General features: G+C 39.3%; 1 protein-coding gene across 1 annotated transcript in view; it reads right to left on the reverse strand.

The window, feature by feature from the left end:
- The window catches only part of LOC145344346 (mucin-2-like), a 60,372-nt gene that overhangs the window by 31,195 nt on the left and 7,637 nt on the right, over positions 1 to 21,540 (reverse strand). The window contains exons 4-14 of the mRNA XM_080191475.1: positions 19,152 to 19,239; positions 18,951 to 19,060; positions 12,382 to 12,601; positions 12,159 to 12,284; positions 8,704 to 8,821; positions 8,442 to 8,580; positions 7,681 to 7,791; positions 7,498 to 7,567; positions 1,015 to 1,152; positions 750 to 914; positions 186 to 280 (exon numbers count right to left, since the gene is read on the reverse strand). Of these exons, the coding sequence (XP_080047601.1) occupies positions 186 to 280; positions 750 to 914; positions 1,015 to 1,152; positions 7,498 to 7,567; positions 7,681 to 7,791; positions 8,442 to 8,580; positions 8,704 to 8,821; positions 12,159 to 12,284; positions 12,382 to 12,601; positions 18,951 to 19,060; positions 19,152 to 19,239 (1,380 nt within the window). The remainder of the gene's footprint in view (positions 1 to 185; positions 281 to 749; positions 915 to 1,014; positions 1,153 to 7,497; positions 7,568 to 7,680; positions 7,792 to 8,441; positions 8,581 to 8,703; positions 8,822 to 12,158; positions 12,285 to 12,381; positions 12,602 to 18,950; positions 19,061 to 19,151; positions 19,240 to 21,540) is intronic.

The raw sequence follows: 21,540 nt of genomic DNA on the forward strand, positions 1-21,540 counted from the left end.
CATATTCTTCAAACCAAAGCTTTTAAGTCACAAATTCCTTCAGTTGTTAATCATTTTTATGCATCAATACCATGTTGAGAAATTAATAAACTAAATAAAAGAAGTGACCTTTATATTGCTTTGAGCACTATAACAGTTTTTATAGTGATAATTATTACATACAATGACATAATAACTTTATCTACCTCATAGTATTGATTGGGATTGATATGCGAATGGCATTGAGCAAATGTAGAGTTGTCAGCTATTAGTAGGCCGCACCAATGCTTTGCATACTTTTCTAGAAAAATAAAGAAATTAAAAATAAAACATTTCCAAGTGATTAATTTGCTGCAAAGGCAACAGACGAGATTTTCTGTCCCAGCTGTGGGTTGCTTGTCACGGTGAGATACGGCCCACCATTGGCCAGCAGCAGGATCTTCTGGTCCCACTGAAGTCAATGGGATTTCCCAGAGAATCCCAGCAATGGACGTGGTTAGAGGTTCCCGGCATCGCTCTCAAATTCAGAGAATTCCACCCCAAGTTTCCCTCCATAATTCTCCATTACATCTAGTTAATAGGCATGGGGCTTTAGGAAAATAAAAATATGATATTGAAGAAAGTCATTCATGTATTACATTATAAAATGCTATGCATTACTGAATCTGATAAAATTCTATTAAATCATCATGTAATACTTCCTCAACCTCATTAAGTTACAATTTCAACCTTTAGGCTCATCAATGAAAAACAGTACGTTATAGACTAACCATTTTCAACACTGAGGGAGCAAGGATTTTCATGAATATCTTTCCTATCTGGGCATCTAGCTTTGGTCTTCCAGGTATTTGCAAAGGCAGCAGGCGTTCCTTCCACCAGACCACTGACTATTTTGAATTCATCATTAAGTACATTGTTGAAGTTTCCACACAGACCTAAATAAACACAAGCAAATTGTGCAGCATGTAATAACAACACTGATAACAATAAAGCAGTTGTGGCTGATGGTAAAGGAACAACTATGTTGTAACTCACCGCACATCAGGCTTTTGAAGGCAGAATCCAGTGTTATGTAGAGTTGCATTAAGGGCACTAACTGTACCTGGAGCTGCAGCCCAAAAGTAGTGTGGAAGATAACATGGAAATCTGAGGGCTTGAATATAGTGACATTCGCTGTGAAAATAGGAAAATTGGACATTTAAGAACATATACCAGGGATCTCATCAGACTGATAAATTTGGTGTCAGAAGTAAATGTTAATCATTTTGAAATTTTCCATATTTGCTTTAAAACTCACTGAAAAGAATAATGAAAGGAACATATTCTGCCGTTAATGTATATTTGTCCATGAGTTTTTAAAATTCTTTTGTATAATGCATACATTAAGTGAATAAAGCTCATGTAGTCTCTCAGTTTTGAATTAAGACTAATACATAAATATTGAGAAGAAGAACAATAGCCATGGTGACATTTATAATGATATCTCAACATGTCAATTTACTGTCATCACATGATGGTGAAATAAAGTTGTAATTTGCTTTTAGAAATTTGGGCAGAAATTTGGTTCTTATTAATTGAAATTTTGAATGTCTAAACTAAAGATTAAACATAAAAACTCTCTAAGTTATATATTTTGAAAAGGCATGCTTATGTTTAACCATTGAATTCTTGTGTCTTTACACATTCATTATTTTTAATTATTTTAAAATATTTTTCATGGGATGTGGACATAGTTAGCAAGACAAGCAATTGTTGCCCGTCCTTAATTGTTGACTTTGAGAAGGTGGTGGTGAATCATCTTCCTGAACCACTGCAGTCCAGCTGTTGCAGGGACACTTTATGTGCTTTTAGGGAGGGAGTTCCATGATTTTGACCCAGCGACAATGAAGGAACAACAATATATTTCAGTCATGATGATGAATGGCTTGGAGGGGAACTTGTTGGTGGTGGTGTTCCCACATGTCTGCTGTTCTGGTCCTTCCAGGTGGTAGATTTGTAGTTAGGATGATGCTGTGAAAGGAGCATTGGTGAGTTGTTGCAGTGCATCTTACAGATGGTAGGTACTGCTGGGCCAGTGGAGGAGTGAATGTTTAAAGTTGTGGAATGGGATGCCAATCAAGAGGGCTATTTTGTCCTGGAAGCTGCCAAGCATCTTGAGTATTATTGGAATCACACTCAGCCAGGCAAGTGGAGAAACTTCTGAGTCACTTCATGGGTTGTAGGTTGTTTGCTTCAGTTTAAGTTTATTTATTAATGTCACAAGTAGGCTTAAATTAACACTGCAATGAAGTCACTGAGAAAATCCGCTAATAAGTTGCCAGTGATAAATCAAATCATGGTTTACAAGAGTTAACCATCTAGCAAGGATGAACACTTTAAGTGGTGCATTCAAAATGTTTATTAACCATTAAAATGTAGAAAGGTGACAACTGAGGAAGATACAAAGCAAAGTGGCAATTAATAGTAATTAGCAATGATTAACGGCACAAGGAGCAAGCTAAACCTAACAATTGAACAGAATATTTATAACTCCCTCAGTTGATCAGACCAACAAGGAGAAGTGATAATCCTAAAATGTGGAAAACACGTTAATAAAATAGCTTCTCAAAATCCTGATTTTATACTGAAAAGATGTTGTAAACTCACCTTTAGCTAATAGCTAGTTGGTCTATAGTTTGTCAATAATGAGATAAAAGCTAACTCCATTGGATTTAGCTAATTGCTCAAATTGTCTTAATCTTAAAATAATGCTTTCTTTCAAACTATGCCACTTTTCTTGAATTTGCCTAAGTGTTGATCAGTAATTGGTTAACTGTCTGCCAGTTTCTAATTGAGACAGTGTAAATAAAACCCATTAATTCCCCAATTGACTGTAATTGGTCAAAGACATTAAAGCTTCGAGAGTTCCAGACTGCTGGAAAGACACTATTTTACAGCTCCCATGATTTGTGACTAGTGTACTTAAAATCAAGTCTTAATTATGTGTAGTTATAAAACATTACAACTTTGTGTTATAGGTTAAATTACCAATCTTCTATTGATTAATTGTTTATTCTTTATTTGGCTCTTTTTTGACTAATCTGGCTGGTTTCCAATGCAGTAACTGTTTTTCTTTTAAAATGTTCTCTAGATTAGTTCAAAATGGCTTCTAATCTCAGTGTTAACACAAATGGTGTTTTAACTTTTCATTACAATAAATATAACTTGAATTAACCTGAAAACGGTTGGGTTACAGTAAAACTATTGATTTTGAAATTACCAATAGTCCCCATGTTGAGGGTGAAATGTATAGGGGACAATTTTTGGCCTTGTTCACTTTCAGCATAAGTGGGACACGGCCAAAAATCCCATGAGAGTTGTGAGAAAGATTCTCGTTGGCGAGATTATTCCCTACCCCGCACCACTGATGTAACGAGATTCAAAGCTCATTTCAATTTATCTCAATATATTTGAATATTCTTAAAGGGTTTTCCAGCCACATGATTTCCCCCTCATTGAATATTCATAACTCGTCACGTCGGCAAGATTTTCAATGGGGGCTATATCAAAGCGGAAATCAGTTAAGAGGCACCAAGATAAGTATAGCCCCCGGGAGGAGAGCATCATATTTCCATAGTGGTGGGGGTGGAATTCACCCCAATGCTGTAGCGCAGGTCTTCAACGTTGTGGAGGACGAGGGTAGAGTTTCATTCCAGCATAGATCAAGGTGCTCTTTAAAGATGATATTTCGATATCTGTGAAGCCAACCATCAGACACTGCCCCGCCGGAGCAAATCTCACTCCCAGATGCTCTGTGCTCAGAGTGCCAGAAAATCCGTAAAGAAAACGCAGCTATGCAGCTGGAGTGATACACTGCGGTTTTCAGTTAGAGCCTGAATTATTTGACACATTATGGTAAAACTTTACCCATAGTGTCAATATATTTAATCCGTCACTAATCAATGTATCTCATGGTTTCTATTGGGCATCAGAATTAACCCACAACCCAAATCAGAAGCACAAATTTGCAGCCTCCAAATGAAGGCTCTCTACTAACAAAGAATGAAAAGGACGACAATTTTGGTTATAATTTGTACAAACACAAAGGCGGTGGAAATAATTATTAACCAGGGTTTTCATATGCATTGACAATAATTCGTCACCAGTGGGTTTTCTCACTTCTAAGTTCCCTAATTCACTTCTCTCTCCTCTCATTATCTTCTTCTTCTAAAGTAATTCTTCCAAGCCTGAATTCTTCTTCAGGGAAGTTTTGTATCATCTTCATTATGAGCTGATCCTAAACTTCCTGATGTTATTTGGAATAAGGGTTTTCTGGAATGCCTTGGAATTGTGAGAGGATAGGCACCATTTCATAAGCTATGGTATGGGACAGTTAGAGTCATGGAGTCATTCAGCACGTAAACAGACCATTCAGCCCATCATGTCTATGTCAACCATAAAATGTCAATCTATGCTAATCCTATTTACTAGCACTTGGACCATAACCTACTATGTCTTGGCAATTAAAGTGCTCATCCAGATGCTTCTTAAAGAATAGCTGCCTCTATCACACTCTCAGGCAGCAGGTTCCATATTTCCACAACCCTCTGGGTGAAAAAAATGTTTTCTCAGATCCCCTTTAAACAACTTACTCCTCGTCTTAAAGTTGTGCCCTCTGCTCTTAGGCACCTCTGCCATGGGAAAAAGATTCTTATGATCTATCCTATCTGTGCCTCTCATAATTTTGTATACCTCTATCAGATCTCTGAGTCTCCTCTGTTCCAGGGAAATCAAACTCAGCCTATCCAGTCTCTCCCATAGCTGAAACATTCCATCCCAGGCAACATCCTGGTGAATTTCCTCCGCACCCTTTCTAGTTATTTGTATGTTCTGGTAACCACTAACCTGTTAACTGGTCCTTTCTTCATTTTTGGGCATTCAATTTGATTTCTTTTCTCTACATCTTTTTCCATTACCCATTTTCCAAACTGGAATGGATTATAGACTTTTAACATATTTGTGACTCAATGCACAAGTATCTGTTTGTGCAGCATTTCATTGTCCCTTGATGTTTCTTACCTAGCTTGGGCCAGTTTAGTGACTCCTATACTAACATAAGGAATACCCATTTTCTGTCCTAGTGATCCCAATCATACTCATTCACCCAGTGTGAATGTAGATGTTTCTAGAACTCTTGCAATTACATTCAGTTCTCAAGCCTTCACCCCCTTTGACCATAATAAAGCTATTGACACTATGGGTGACTCAGTCACATTGTTCAGAAAGAAAAATTACACTGCAGTAGTTAAACTGATGACCAGTGAAATTGCTAAATTGGTTCAGTCACATCATCAATTCGCATTGATTCTGGACCTTTCATCCCAGTTCATAAATTATTTTGAGAGCTTTAGGGTTTCTTTATAGTATAATTGTTTTTTTAAATGGTTTTTGAATGACTTGTTTGTTTATTTTGACAGTTTTAAGAGCATCTCAAAAGAATCCCAATGTTATTTTAGGGCTTATAAATTCTATACCTGACAAATACTGGAGATTGAGCATGGTGAGGATATGAAGGGGTATATGGGAGCATGGAGCAGTTGAGGGATGAAACTTAAAGGACATCACATTCAGCTAATGAAATGGACAAATGTCCTAGTGAACAATGCTGGGTCTTTTAACATCCATCCACCTCCGTCTCCACCTTAGGACTGCTTCTGGAGGTGGTGGCCCTGGCCCCATCCCACCCGATCCCTGCCACACCATCATGAAGGAAGATAGTGTGGGCAACTTCTTATTTGTATACATTTAGAAGACGTGGGCATTGCTGGCTGGGCCAGCATTTACTGCCCACCTCTAATTATCTTGGAACTGAAAGGCTTGTTAAGCCATTTCAGAGGGCATTTGAGAGTCAACTGCATTACTGTGTCTGGAGTCACACATAAGAATGGCAGAATTTCTTCCCTAAAGGACATTAGTGAATCAGAAGCAATCGACGATGGTTTCATTGTCATCCAGATTTATTTCACTGAATTCAAACTCCACCATCTGCCACGGTACAATTTGATCATTGCTCCCAGAGCATACCCTTGGTGTCCAGATTACTAATTCAGTGACATTAACACCATCCTGCTACCTCCCCTGCTGGGCAGGTGTAAAATCAAACAATGGGAAATGACCCAACTCAGGATTCCCACTTCAAAATGGAATTCCAGCTTCAGATGTTCTTCTGTTACATTTTTAAGTAATGAATTCAGTATTTTTTCTGTCATTAATATTACAATATAATTCTCTTGATTTGTTCTATTTCCATTTTTGACAATAGGAATAACATTAGCTGGCCTTTAACATGTAATATATGTATATTCTAAATACTATAATCAGCAAAGAATCCCGGGGAAGTCTCACACCTATGTTAAAATCACTATGAATGGAAAACCTATTGGGCCAAACGTGCTGAGGAGCAGCAGGGCAGTGTGCAAGAGGTAGGGTAGGTCGGGTGGTTGGGGATAGTCAGGAGGCTGGGAGGGAAGTCAGGTTGGGGGGGGGTGGCGGGGTTAGCCTGGGATCAGAGTGGTAGTTGAGGCTCTGGGGAGGGGGTAGTCAGGTGATCAGGGGAATAGTCGTGTTGGGGAGGGTAGGTGGATAGTAGTCAAAGGATCAGTGGGTATTTTGGTGGTTGGCTGGAGGATTGGGAGAGTCAGGAGCTTGGGAGGGTTGGTGGGGGGGGCGTTGTTGATGGAAGGGTGAGAGTGGTCATGGTGGAGAAGTAGTTGGGGGAGTTTGGGTCGAAGAGGTCCTGGGAAGGTTAGTCAGAAGAGGTCCAGTGGGGAGTCAAGGATCAGTAGTGTGGTTACGCAGGAGTTATGACTAACATTTCCTGGGTAACAGTTCTTAAAAGTAATCCAGAACCACCCAAAGTCTCGTACGGTAAGGCAAAGTTTGGAGAAGTTCCAGATACCTGGGAATTTCCCATTGGAAGTCCAGACTTCCTGGGCAATTCCCATATAGTCAGTTCGCTGGGACTTACAACAGGTCTCCATGTGCAGCTTAGGATAAAACTCCAAGTACCTGGAGATTGGAAGTTGTGGCAATCATGCCACTTTAATGCACATTCTGCCACCAATCACATCTAATTGTCCTTTCCTGCATTGTTGATGACCCTAAGCTCAACCGTGTTGATTTTTTGGAAGCATTCCAGTCAAATTATTGCCCTTGATTGAAGTTGGTTCTTTAAATGGTCTGCTTCTGCTAGACTTTTGCCCTCCTCCCTTGGTGTAACCAAACATGTGAGTATGGGAGCTGCACTCCTAGCTTGTTCAATGTTATACAACTCAGCTGACCCAGGGACTTAACGAAGGTTGGTTATCAGAAATCCATCCCAGATTTAAGGTCCTCTGCACTGCATTTTTGCTCATGCTGTGTCCAGTCAGGAATCTACAATCTTGAGATTTTTCTCAAGGTCAAGGAGTTGGGTAAATGTTGTGTTTATTACAGAAAAAAATGAATGATTCTAGACTGTGAAAAAATAAATAAACTTACAGATGGTTACAGGCAACTGCGTAAAGATTCCATTAACAGAGATGCTGCCACTGGGGTTAATTGTGATGACCTGTAAAAAACAGCGCCAATACTTAGAAAATACAATCATTATTAAACTTTCTTTTCCCTCTATATATATCAAAATTGTTTAAGCCATCAGAAAGCTAATTGAGAATAACTTACAGTACGAGATCCATAGATAGTCAGTGATACTGACTTTAAGCATGTTTCGGAATCAGTAATGCCACATTGCTGCAGTTCCCCTAGGACAGTGAAAAAAGTATTTTTGCAGTCCTAGAGTAAAGGATGAGGAGAATTAGACCAAATAGCAACCTGGTCAATGGGAAAGAAGCCAAAAATACTTAACTTTTATGCCACTTCTAACTAATTGCTTTCCACAGAAATTTGAGGTATTTTTAGTTTTTTCTTATGTAATGCATCGACATATGTTCATAAGTTTCACACACATTATACAGTATGAAGGACGGGCTAGACAACAATTCACAGGCTCTCATTAATAAGCTGGACAGTAGGAAGACACTCGCCCTTCTTTCACCCATGAAGATGGGCATCCATAGAACTGGTGAAATCAGGGATTTAATCAAGAGAACAAACCTATCTTTTTTCACTCTGTGCCAATGTGCATCAATGCAACAACACGTTCTCCAGTATTCCCAGCAAAAAACAATTTTTTTGTTTCATTTATAGAAATGTATGCAATGAATTTCATGCATAAGTGATTCTTATTTTCAGTCTTCTATTAGTCTTTGAAATGTTTTAGTCTTTGAAATGTTCTGGAAAAATTTCTAAACTGCATTGAAGATAGAAATGTGATGCAAACAGACCAAGACCAGTTTCCTGCCAAAAACACAGGAAAATTATGAGCAAATTAAACTTGTTGGTGTGAATAATTTCCAGTTTCCTAAAACTCAGGTGATCCTTACCTTAGTAAGAACATAATGACACCTTCCATGGAATGTGTAATAGCTTTGATCAAATGTATTGATGTGAGATCCTCCTTCAATGGAACAGATCCCAGGGCAGGAAAGATCAGTGCAAGACCACTGCCCTCCATTACAAATGCTGCCAGATTAAAAAAAATTTGATATCAGCTATTTTCTTAGTTGAAGATTAAGAAACAATAAATAACAAATGATGATCTCTATTAAAAGAAAACAGCTAATTTCTCAGAATCATACGAATTACCATTTACTGCATTTGGTCGAATAGGACTCCCCAGATGCATAAGATATCCCATTGTAGGTACAGGGACACTGTTCTTTTGGAATGCATCCAGAGTGGGAAATGTCATCAAGAACAGTATCTACAATTGAAAAAATATAAGTTAGGTATACACAAATTCCTAACTTTGCAGATTTTCCTCAGTTGACTTATGTTTCAGTTAATTATAATGCAAATGTTGTAGCCAGGCTACCTCAGGATAATTCTTTGATGTTGTAACCTCACTTCATTACACTCTCACATAACATGGCAGCCCTATGCTACAATTGTTTTGTCTTTAATTATTTATTATAGCACAAACCTCACTCTAAATCGCTGTCTCTGTAACAGGAATATAATACCCCCTTCATACCACTAATAGAACATTTACATTCTTTAACACTATAGTAATGGAACATTCAATATCCTTAGCATAATACCCCTCCATAATATTACCCCACAATATTACTATCAAATCCACTTGATTACAGTAATATAACACATACAGCTCCATGATACTAGTAGGGCACATGCAGTTCTCTATAAAATTATTGTCAATCTAGAAAAGTAATAAAACACAAAAATGACTAATGAAATATAACATCTCTAATGAAATTAACATCATGTCCCACCTGTTATTAAGTAATATAACACACATTATAAAATACTTGTGTAATATTCTGGGGAGAGACACAAGCCATGACCAAAACGGCTCAGAGATCAGAGGGGGTGATTGTTCAGTGTGACTATAAATGGAATTGGAGAATTGTAGGTGCTAAATAGGTATTCTAATACCGTTTGATTGTCCAAGTCCAATGAATGCCCACTGACTGCAATGCTGAACAGATATGCAGACATGTTCTTGTGAGGGGAAGTGAGGTGGGGGAGGCAAATTTGGGCAAGGGTGGCAGCTAAATCTGACACAACAATTCTGAGGAGCTCCTCCATCTGACTACAGAAATAAGACTGACAAAAAATATTGTTATTTATTGAGTGGCTTCCATTTCAAGATTACTGTTAGGTTGCTCAAGATTTGGCACAACTTGGTAGAGCTAACGTGGCACAAGCTTTTCCTATTTGTACCTGATTCTTTTCTTTAGGGTACTAGCATCAGCATTTGGTTTTGATCTGCATAGTAAAGCAATCTTAAACGCTTTTAGATGGGCAAGCATGAATGGACATTGACAAGCCCTGTCTGCTTGAATATAATTTCAGGTGGCCCTCTATCATCAGTGAGGTGACAGAAGCATCTCCCTATCACCCATGCTTTACAATGTCTGACTACTGTTTTTCAGTAAGAAGTCTCACAACACCAGGCTAAAGTCCAACAGGTTTATTTGGTAGCAAATGCCACTAGCTTTTGGGGCTTTGACCCTTTGTCAGGTGAGTGGGGAGTTCTAACCACAAAAAGGCCCACCCTCAGTTTATAGAATACTGATTAGAATGTGAGTCTTTACATCAGTATTCTGTAAACTGAAATATGCCCTGTTTGTGATTGGAACCCCCCACTCACCTGATGAAGGGGCAAAGACCCAAAAGCTAGTGGCATTTGCTACCAAACAAACCTGTTGGACTTTAACCTGGTGTTGTGAGACTTCTTACTGTGTTTACCCCAGTCCAACACTGGCATCTCCACATCATGACTGTTTTTCAGGCACAGGGCTTATACACCATTCCCTGTGTTATAATCCTTCTGATGTATCACTTCCTCTAATTAGAGGGGAACCAGTGGATGTGATGGTTTTAGATTTCCAGAAGGCGTTCGATAAGGTGCCTCACAAAAGGTTGCTGCAGAAGGTTAGGGTGCACGGAGTTGGGGGTAAGGTGTTAGTGTGGATTGAGGATTGGTTATCTAACAGGAAGCAGAGAGTTGGAACCAATGGATGCTTTTCTATTTGGCAGTTGGTGATTAGTGGAGTGCCGCAGGGATCGGTACTGGGGCCTCAACTGTTTACTATTTACATAGACGATCTGGAGGAGGGGGGCTGAGTGTAGCGTAACAAAATTTGCTGATGACACGAAGATGAGTGGAAAAGCAAATTGCGTGGAAGGCGCAGAAAGTCTGCAGAGAGATTTGGATAGGCTGAGTGAGTGGGCGAGGACCTGGCAGATGGAGTATAATGTTAGCAAATGTGAGGTTATCCACTTTGGTAGAAATAATAGTAGGAGGGATTATTATTTAAAGGGTGAAAAGCTGCAGCATGCTACAGTGCGTAGGGACCTGGGGGTCCTTGTGCACGAATCGCAAAAACCCAGTCTGCAGGTGCAGCAGGTTATCAAGAAAGCGAATGGGATGTTGGCCTTTATAGCGAGGGGGATAGAATATAAAAGCAGGGAGGTCTTGCTGCAACTGCACAGGGCACTGGTGAGGCCACAGCTGGAGTACTGTGTGCAGTTTTGGTCCCCGTATTTGCGAAAGGATATACTGGAGGGAGTACAGAGAAGGTTCACTAGGCTGCTACCGGAGATGAGGGGGTTAACTTATGAGGAGAGATTGAATAGACTGGGTCTGTATTCGTTAGATCTTAGAAGGCTGAGGGGGGATCTTATAGAGACTTTCAAGATAATAAAGGGGCTAGGTAGGGTAGAGGTAGAGAGATTCTTCCCATTTAGAAAGGATAACAGGACTAGAGGGCACAGCCTCAAAATAAGGGGGGGTGGGGAGCAGTTTAGAACAGAGTTGAGGAGGTACTTCTACACTCAAAGGGTGGTGAATCTCTGGAATTCTCTGCCCATTGAAGTGGTGGAGGCTACCTCATTGAATATATTTAAGTCACGGTTAGATAGGTTTTTGACAGACAGGGGAATTAAGGGTTATGGGGAGAAAGCGGGAAAGTGGAACTGAGCCACTTCAGATCAGCCATGATCTTATTGAATGGCGGGGCAGGCTTGGAGGGCTTGATGGCCGACTCCTGCTCCTATTTCTTATGTTCTTATGTTCTAATTAAAAATTATAGTTTCCTTAACCTTAACCATAGCTTTATTTCAGATGAGGTAAATCAGAAAGAATTGATTTCAGAAGTGTAACAGTTGCTTTATTAAAATGTAACCATAATTGAGCTCCTGTCTCAGTGATAAAATTAGGGGTACAGCCAAAATGGCCAACACATCATACATAAGCGGACACAGCAACACAGGTAAACTTTAAGGTAAAAAGAGAAATATTACAGAAGATGAAAATCTGAAACAAGAACAGCAAATACTAGTAATAATCAGCTGGTTTTGGTCAAGACTAAAGAGAGATTAAGATTTTGGACTCTGATAATGGTATTTGCCCTTAGATTGTGACATATGTGCTAAGACATATTTTTACTTCACGTTTAACCAAATATATTTATAGACACATGAAAAATCCTCCTCACCTCATCAGACAACACACAGTAAGCAGATACACGCTTATTATTTAATTGAATTATATTTTCTTAAATATTGTATCTTACTAGGGGGACAGAAGCAGCCATCAATGCAGTGGTCTTCACACATCTGACTCCTATCAGGGTTTGAGCATGTATCTGCGCATGGAATACCACACTCTTCATAGGTCATATTAAACTGGCATGTCTCTTCTGTAATAGATATACAGTGTTAACATTTAATATCTGTCATTTCCATAAGAAAAAAATGTATTTGTGACTGTGGGTGATCAGTTTTAAAGTTACTTGCCGCACATTTCTTTGCTCCTCCAGTTGCTGGGTTTACCTCCAGCATGAGCACACTGTCTAGAAAATTCTGATAAGGTATTACAGATACACGATGATGGCTTTTCTGAATCCTTACACAAGCACATGTCCAGTATGCAGCTCTTGATAAAAGGTGCTAAATCTAAGATATCATAGCAGTTGGAAAAGCCTGGTTCTGTGAGTATCCTTTCACACATGGATTCCTGAGGAGAAAAAGCAGTTACTTAGTGAATGACAAATACATTTATTTGTACATTAGCGTTCAATGCATATAGAAATATTTTCCGCCACAAAGGTATGGATTGTCAGTGCAGAAAGTACTTGTACCTTTGCTATCAGTGTCTGAATTAAGTATTCCCAACTATGTTGAGTTAAAGAAGGATCTCTCTATCATGACCTCAGCAAAGCACATGTATGGTATATATTTATAATTCTAAACACCAGCTATTCTGAATATCAGGAAGTTTTAAATGACAAAATTATCATTTACATTGAGTTCCATTGAACCTGCAGCTCATAAATCAGCATTCAGTTCACCAGATAACCTATGGCCTAGCTATGTGCAATATCCACACAAATCCTTTCACTCTTCACCTAACATTAGTAGGAGAGCATTTTTTTCTGATCTCCTCCATATGCATATTTAGCTGCTGACTAAATGCATCTATGCTATTTACCTCAAATACTCTTTGTAGTAGTCAGTTCCACATTTTTAAACTCTCAGGGAAAGGACAAAATAAAATATAAGATACATATTTAACAGAACTTCTCTGCTTTTCACTTCTACTTATCTAGCGCTAAACACCAGTGCATAGTTTGCTACTTTTAAAATGACCTTATTAATATGTTATTAATATGATTTGTGAATGCACATCCCTGTGCTCGCATGCCGGGATAAGTTTTCTGGTGAGTTGTATAACTAAGGCAGTAAAGAGGGCTTTAAATTAAATAGCGGTGTTGGAGGTGGGGGGCGGGGGGGGGGGGGGGGGGGGGGGGGCGGTGATGGTACGGTGGGGGAGGGGGGAACAAGGGATCACGTTTTGGAAGATGGGATAAATTGAATAGAGAAGACAAGGCAAAAGAGCAAGGTAGGAAGAAAGAAAATGATGAGCAGAGTGTGACAGGAAGGGACAAACCCAAGAGTGCAGCAGCAGATAAGACAAGAGGTTACAAAAACCTAAAAAGACAGAAGTAAAAGCTCTGCATCTGAATGCACATTCAGAACAAAACAGATGAATTCAAAGCACAAATAGAAAGAAATGTATGATCTAATAACCATTATAGAGACATGGCTGGAGCATGACAAAGGCTGGGTCCTGAATATTCAAAAATGCAGGGCATTTTGGAAGGCTATGAAGATCAAAAAAAATGGAGCAATAGTTCTGTTAGTTAAGAATTAATTAATACCTTCTGTCAAACAAAACAGATGGATTTTGATCTGGAATTCAAAATGTAGAATCAGTTTAGGTAAAGATGAGATATGGTAAAGAGAAGTCACTTGTGGGAATGGTTGATAGGGCCCTTAACAGTAAACACACAGTAACCAGTATTGTGCATCAGTATAGAGCAGAAGTAGCTACACTGGGCTGGTTGATTTTCAGCTGAACACTGCAATAAGATGCATCAATAGTTCCCCCAAGTTGACTCGAACATCCTGGCTATCAATGCTGGCACACAGTCCCCACTCCCCAGCAATCTGACTCTCCATAAAGATCAACAAATCAAGAAAAAAGTGTTTCCCCATTCACCAGGACCTCTCTAATGTCCTTCACCTCTGCTTGCAGTCACCTAAGCCCTTTTGGAACCATGCATACGACCTGAAGCAACGCAATTTTAACCCTGAAGAAGTTTGAACAAATTAATGGTCATTACAAGAAATCACGAGCACCTTGTAAAAGATCTGACACAGAGGTGACTAGTTTTGACCTCCATGGAGCTCATGGGCATCCAAAAACCACAGCAGTACAAACTATGGCAGATTTGGATACCAGACGCACAAATGGAGAATTAAAAACTTTCCTGTGTGACTGTGGTGACTCAAATACACCATGGCACACATAATGACAAAATGTTCAACTCAGTGCTGGATAGCCCAGACTTGAAATGTTAGGTCTGTTCTCTCTCCACAGATGAGATGTGCTGAGATTTTCCAGCATTTTCTGCTTTTGTGTCAGATTCCAGCACCTGCAATAATTTACTTTTATCGTCGTTCTCAACTTTCTCTTTAAGAATAGTAATGAAGAGAATTTTGGGTAGTCCCATGAGTAGTTTTCTAGTGTTTCATGAGATGCCAAGAAAGCTATTCACACAATGTGATAATGAACCTTGTTCTTTTGAAGTTTTCACAGATTGTTTTTAAGGATTAGACAATTTTTTTAGCTAATCCATTGGTAGGTAGATGAAAAGGTGTGGAATTTATATGCTGAATACCATCTACTTTGAGATAATCCTCAAACTCTTGTGAAGTAAACTGTGAATTGTTATTGCTAGCAATCTATTCCAGTTTACCAAATCTTGCAAAATTTTCGTCAAGTTTTTCAATGGTTTGTTCAGTTGTAGTAGATCTCCTAATAACTTCTGGCCACATTGACTGTGCATCAATAATGATTAAGAACATGTAACCTTCAAACAGACCAGCATGTTAGGCCATTCTTAAAAATATAAAGGAGACAATGGTGGTGTATTTCTTATTTGTGCACACTTTTTCTTCACTCTGAGCATCCAGACCCAGCCACCAAAAAGACCTACGTGCTAATTCCTTCATCCGGACTACACCAGGATGTCCTTCATGTAGTTGTTCAAGAGCTCACCGGGCAGACTAGGAGGGATGATCATTCCAATTCCCCACAATATACACCCATCTTGGGTGTCCAACTCAAACTTTCTTAACACACGTGGTTTCAAATCAGGATGCGGATGACGCATTTTGGCTATTGTTCATTTCAATACCATATCCAACACCTTCCTCATCACAGGATCATTTTTAAGTATGTTGCTGAACTTGAGAAGCCATAACAGGCAAATGATTTACTTGCAAAAAATAATGAATAATTACCACAATTAGCTGGTGACATCAATAGTCATAGAACCCCTATAGTGTAGAAGGAGGTCAATCGGCCCATCAAGTCTGCATTGACTTTTACCCAGGCCCTATCCCCATAACCCATTCCTATAACCACACATATTTTACCCCACTAATCCTGCTAACTTATTTATTTTGGGGCACTAAGGAGCAATTTAGCATGGCCAATCCACTCAACCTTCAAATCTTTAGAGAGTGGGAGAAAATCGGAGCACCCAGAGAAAACCCACACAAACACTGGGAAACTTGGTTTCATGACAGGTAAGATACGGATAGCCCACACTCATTTTATCCAGCTCTAATACATCAGCTTTAACAAGTCATAATAATTCTTCTTCGACTTTGGGATGAATTGCAAATGACACCACTCTTGCTTTGAGACTGTTTGTTTGACTGTTATGCTTTCTCTTGAGTTTCACTTGAACTCCCTTCATTGAGCCAAGTGTCTTTTTGAATACACTCTTGTATTTATCCAGAAGATGCTGTAGGTATATTCTGACATTGCTTAATCTCTTCTATGTATATCCTTAAAATCATATCAGCTGGTTTTAAAGGAAGATGCTTCACCTTTTGTTGGTATGTAGTCTCAGGAAGTAAAGATACAAGCAGCACCAGTCTTAACCCCCATCCTAAGAGGTTGGTCCACCTGACTTCAGAATCACCCAGAATGTATATGCTTCATCATGCTTCATATACTTCATGTATATGGATAAGATGTTCAGTTGGAGCTCTTCATCACATTTCTGAACATTCTCGTCTTCATATTCATAGTTCTTTATTTCCATGTTGTAAATTCTTTTTGTAGAATATGACTTACTCTTTTTCTTGAAGATACCCAGATCCTTCCTCTGAATATTGTTCTCGGGGGAAGCTGATCAAGCCCAACAAGCTTTTGCAATGTGACCCATTTTGCTACAATTCTTGCATTAACTGATGCCAATTTTCTTTTTGTAATGTCCTCACTATGTTAGGGTTTGTGAGTTTTAAACATAAAGCAAAGGTGTGGTTTGCAAGTCTAGATTCAAATTAACAATAACCGGTTTATTCCAGGTGCTCTTGCCTATACAGAGTACAAATTAAACCAAAATAGCAGCCTGTACAACATCCTACTTTCATCACCATCAAATCATGTGATCAGCTCTTAAAGCAATCATACAACCATTTAAATATATAACAATCCCAGAAATAATTGTGAATCAGGAGTTGAGAGGGAGGGAGAAACTTAAAACAATTACAATCACTAGAGAAAGGAAACTAAAAGTATTATTAGAATTTAAAGCTGACAAGTCCTCAGGGCCTGATGGATTTCATCCATGCATGTGAAAAAAAAAATAACTGAGATAATGGATGCATTTGTTTTAATTTTCCAAAATTTTCTTGATTCGGGAAATATCCCATCAGATTGGAAAATAGCAAATGTGGCTCCTGTGTTCAAGACATGAGGGAGACAGAAAGCAAACTACAGGTCAGTTAAATTAATGTCTGTCATAGGAAAACTACTGGAATCTATTAAGGAAATCATAGCTAGCCATTTAGAAAATTGACAGGCAGAGTCAATATGGTTTTGTGAAAGGGAAACCTTGTTTGACCAATTTATTGGAGTTCTTTGAGGAAGTAACATGCATCATAGATAAAAGGGAACCAGAAGGCACACCAAGGTTACTACACAAAATAAGAGTTCATGATCTGGGGGATAACATATTAGCATGGATAGAGGATGGGTTACAGCATGCAGAGACTGGGTGTTTTTGGTTTAGCAAGATGGAGTGCCTTAGGAGTCAGCTTTGGGGCATCAGCTATTCGCAATTAATATCAATGACCTAGATGAAGGGGCAAAACGTATCGTTTCTAGAAAGGTAGGAAAGTAAGTTGTGAAGAGGACATAAAGAGGTCTGCAAAGCAACATAGGTATGATAAGTGAATGCACAAATATTTGCAAATAGAGTAATGTGGAAAGTGTTGTGGTCAGAGGGCCAACTACAACAATGATTGTAGCAGAAATAACAACAATATTATCTGTAAGAGCAAACGTGGCAATGACAGTCAAGCATGCTGGGGTTTTTGGTTAAGTTATAATCAAAAACAGTTGCAGGTCATAAAGTTGCTGCAACCTGGCCCGTGAGCTGTAACCTGACACTTCCTGTACTGATCAAATAAGGATTGTTTGGACCAAGCTAGACACGATGGAGGCATACCCAAATATAGGGTAAGGCTATGTGAGCTACATGCCATTTGAACTAAGCATTATGGAGTTGTTTGTGAGTATCTCCATTGGTCTGCTGAAAGGATATTTCCCCTTCTGGGAGAGACCAAGACTAGGGGACACAGTCTGAAAATAAGGGATCTGCTATTCAAAGTGAGGACAAGAAGAAATTATTTCTCTTTGGAGCTCTCTTCCCCTGAGGGTGGTGAGGGAAGCTCAATAAATATTTTTAAGGCAGAGGTGGAAGATTCTTGATTGACAAGAGGTCAAAGGTTATTAGGGGTAGGCAGAATTCAGAGTTAAGGCCACAGACAAATCATCCATTATCTTATTGCAAGGAGCAGTCTCAAGGAGTTGAATTGGCTCATTTGTTTCAATTTAAATATACACATAATGCTTTTCTTAGTATGAACATCAATTTACTGCCAATTTGTGCTGAGTTTCTCTCAGTGTTGTCGACTTTTATCAGTGTTATCCTGCAGATAAGGGGCTTTAACCCTTCAGTAGTCTGGACTATCTATTACAGGCTATATATATTAAGAAAGAGGATGTAAGGTGGGTCTCCCATTTCTACAAAAGAGAGGATAGAGCTATCCCATGATCAAAGTTTTTAGATTATGAAAGAATCTGATTGGGTAGATACAGAGAAGATGTTTCCACTTACTGAGGGAAATCAAGATAATTATTAATAGGCTAAACAGGGATTCAAGAGAAATTTCTTTTTGGAGTATTACTAGAAGGAATAGTTGAATGCGGAGATAAGTCAAAGGCCAGACTAATGCTCTGGGGTCATGGGTTCAAATTCCATGGCAGTTGGTGGAATTCAATTAAGATAAAGTGGAATTGGATGCTAGGCTCAGCAATGGCAACCATAAAACTATCATCAATTGTCGTAAAAACCCATTTAGTTCTTTAGTACCCTTTAGGGAAGGAAATCTGGTGTCCATATCAGGTCTACATGTGACTCCAGACCTACAGCAATGTAGTTGACTTTTAACTACTCCCAGGGGCGATGCATAACAAATGTTGGCCTTTCTGGTGATGTCCATATTCCATTAACAAATATTTTCAAAACAGAGGGGGATATAGATAAACATCTGATGAAGAAAAGTATTGATTATGTTAATCAGAGTTTACCCATTCACTGTAGTTGTGCTTAATTATCTGTGAAAGTCAACAGATACATTAAAAGCTAAAGTCAAAAAAACTGTGAGCTAAAGCTGCTTCAACTGGGAGGAGGTTAAATTAATGAGAAACATTCACTTACAAATCTTGAACAATTTTTGTCATTATCAAACGAAGGTACATCTTTGCAATGTTCCTCGGGACCATTTAGTTTCTGTAAGTTTCCATGCTGGATAGGAGTCAGGTGATATCCTGTGATCAATGATAAGCAATAAATAAACTAAGTAGGTCGAATATTGCACCAATGCAATCAAATGTGACGGCTAGTGCCCATTACACATACCATTTGAGAAAAATTCATTATCACGAATGCCATTGAAATCACCACACAGCCCGCATGTTGTATTGACAAACTGCTGGCCCAGTTCAAGCTAATGCAAAAGAAAGAGAAAATCAATAATTACAATATTTTGAGATATAGTTCAAATAACTTGTGAAAAATATACACTTTTTGCTGCGAATGAGAACCTTTTAAGGAAACTGAGGCTACAAGGTCCAGCTCCAGGAACCACTTTGTGTTCATAATGGCCTCCACACTGTTGCATGGAGTGTCCCCAATGTTGTCATGAGTAGCTAGGTAGTGCAGCACCTGAAGCATGTGGCAGTACAATGCAGAGCAGGCAGATGAAGACATCACTCAGCATGTAACACTAAATTGACTCTCCCAGATTTTTCAAACTCAACACTCTAGTTAAGAGTTTGAGCTGGATTTTTTCCCGAGGCAGGTAGCAGAAGTTGGGGAAATTTTCAGCTCAGTGTGCCATCATCAGGAAAATGTGCCCACAAGGACAGGGTTTTCAATAAGGACGGTCAGGTGGAGGCTGCAGTCAGACTAACTAGAACATTTACAGATAGCTAAAGAGGCAGTTGGATGTGGAGGTGGGCACCTCGGTATTCTGGGATTTCTTCCCAGTTAAAATAAAAATTGAACATCCTCCAGCCCTCACCCTCACAATCTCTCAGCCGTAACTCCTTCACTGTTGCTGGGTCAAACTCCTGGAGCTCCTTTCCTAACAGCACTGTAGGTGTGCCTAAACAGTGGCCATAGGCTGACTGGTGGTGATTTTACACCTCAGGCAAGGGTGAGAAGATAGATCTTCATGAATAACCTCAGCCAGTATGAGAATTGAACCCATGCTGTTGCCATCACTCACCAGCTGTCCAGCCAACTGAGCTAACCTACCCCCACCAGTGTGGTTACCTACACAATGTGGACTGCACTGGTTCAAGCAGGCAGCTCACCATTACTTTCTTAAGGGCAAAGAGGGATGTTCAATAAATTGTGGTTCAGCCAGTGACATGCACACCTCATGAAAAAATAATTAAGAGAAGTCCATGCACTTATCTTGCCCCAACCCTGCCCGTCACCCACTCTCTATGACACTTCATTACTCCATGTCAAGCTACATTTCCATGTTTGTTCACCCACTGTACACAGTGTAGAACAAATGGACCCGATAGTGACAGTAGAATGTGTAAAATAAGCCTTATAAATTCAGAAATTCATTGACATCATGTCAAACCTCCAGAGAAATCTCAAGTGTAGAATGTAAAATGCAGCCTGCTCACAGTCACAGAGGATGTTGCTCATGACTTTGGTTATGCTATAGTGCAGTTTGGTAGTCAGAAACTGGATTGGAAGGGATTTCGATGGATAGCTAGGAGAAAGATGGGCACTGGGTTGGGAAGTGATGAAATATTTGTTGTGCTAAGAGGAAAGAGACTTTAGAAAAAGGGTAAAGATTGGTGAGGATGGAAAAGTTTTTTTAACTGATAGGGGTGGGGTAAGAGCACATTTGAAGATAAGGAGAGTGCTGAAATAATTGAATGTAAACTGGCCTGGAGGGATTAGAAAGTTGTTGGATGGGTCTGAGATTGAATGGATAGGGGATTTAAAGGGATGGAGGTGGGCCTCATAGCCAATTCAAATTTGCCGGTGTTGTACTGGGTGGGCACAGTAAGAAGTCTCACAGCCCAGGTTAAAGTCCAACAGGTTTATTTAGTAGCACAAACTTTTGGAGCATTGCACCTGATGAAGGAGCAGTGCTCCAAAAACTTGTGCTACCAAATAAACCTGTTGGACTTTAACCTGATGTTGTGAGACTTCTTACAATATGAATTTGGAGATGGCAAGAACAGAGATGGGAGAGAAAATACTTTGAAGTTGGGGTTCAAACAATAGTTGGTGGAAATCTGCAGCAGGCTGTGTATGAAGGTAAGGAACGGATATAATGTTGCTTCAATCTCAATCACAAAGATATCCACAGACCCGTTATGTTTGGTATTTTGGAAGGGGTTTGATCAATCAGTTTGTAATAGAAAAAAGATCAAATGAAAATGAACAGAAGAGTCAAACAGTTTCAACATCACCTCCCTAGTCTCTTAGTTAAGGGAAAAAAAATGTTTCTCAGAAAATAACTTCTTATGTTGGCCACATGGAGGATTGTCAATAGATCTTCCCATGGACTTCGTTGACAATGAACTCCCTATTAGGGGAGTGGGGGTGCACTAGAGAAAGGGTAGTTGGGGGGTTTAAAACCAGCTAGCTCCATTCAGACCAGCAGTCAATAGTCTTGGGACTGATCTGTACTTTGTAGCTACTGAATGGCATTCAGAACTCACTGTGAATCAAGGATGATTGGTGACGAAATATTGGCCCCAATAAGGTTATT

The sequence above is a fragment of the Carcharhinus amblyrhynchos genome, chromosome 6 (assembly GCF_965287045.1).
Source record: "Carcharhinus amblyrhynchos chromosome 6, sCarAmb.v2.hapA, whole genome shotgun sequence".
NCBI classification, from domain to species: domain Eukaryota; kingdom Metazoa; phylum Chordata; class Chondrichthyes; order Carcharhiniformes; family Carcharhinidae; genus Carcharhinus; species Carcharhinus amblyrhynchos.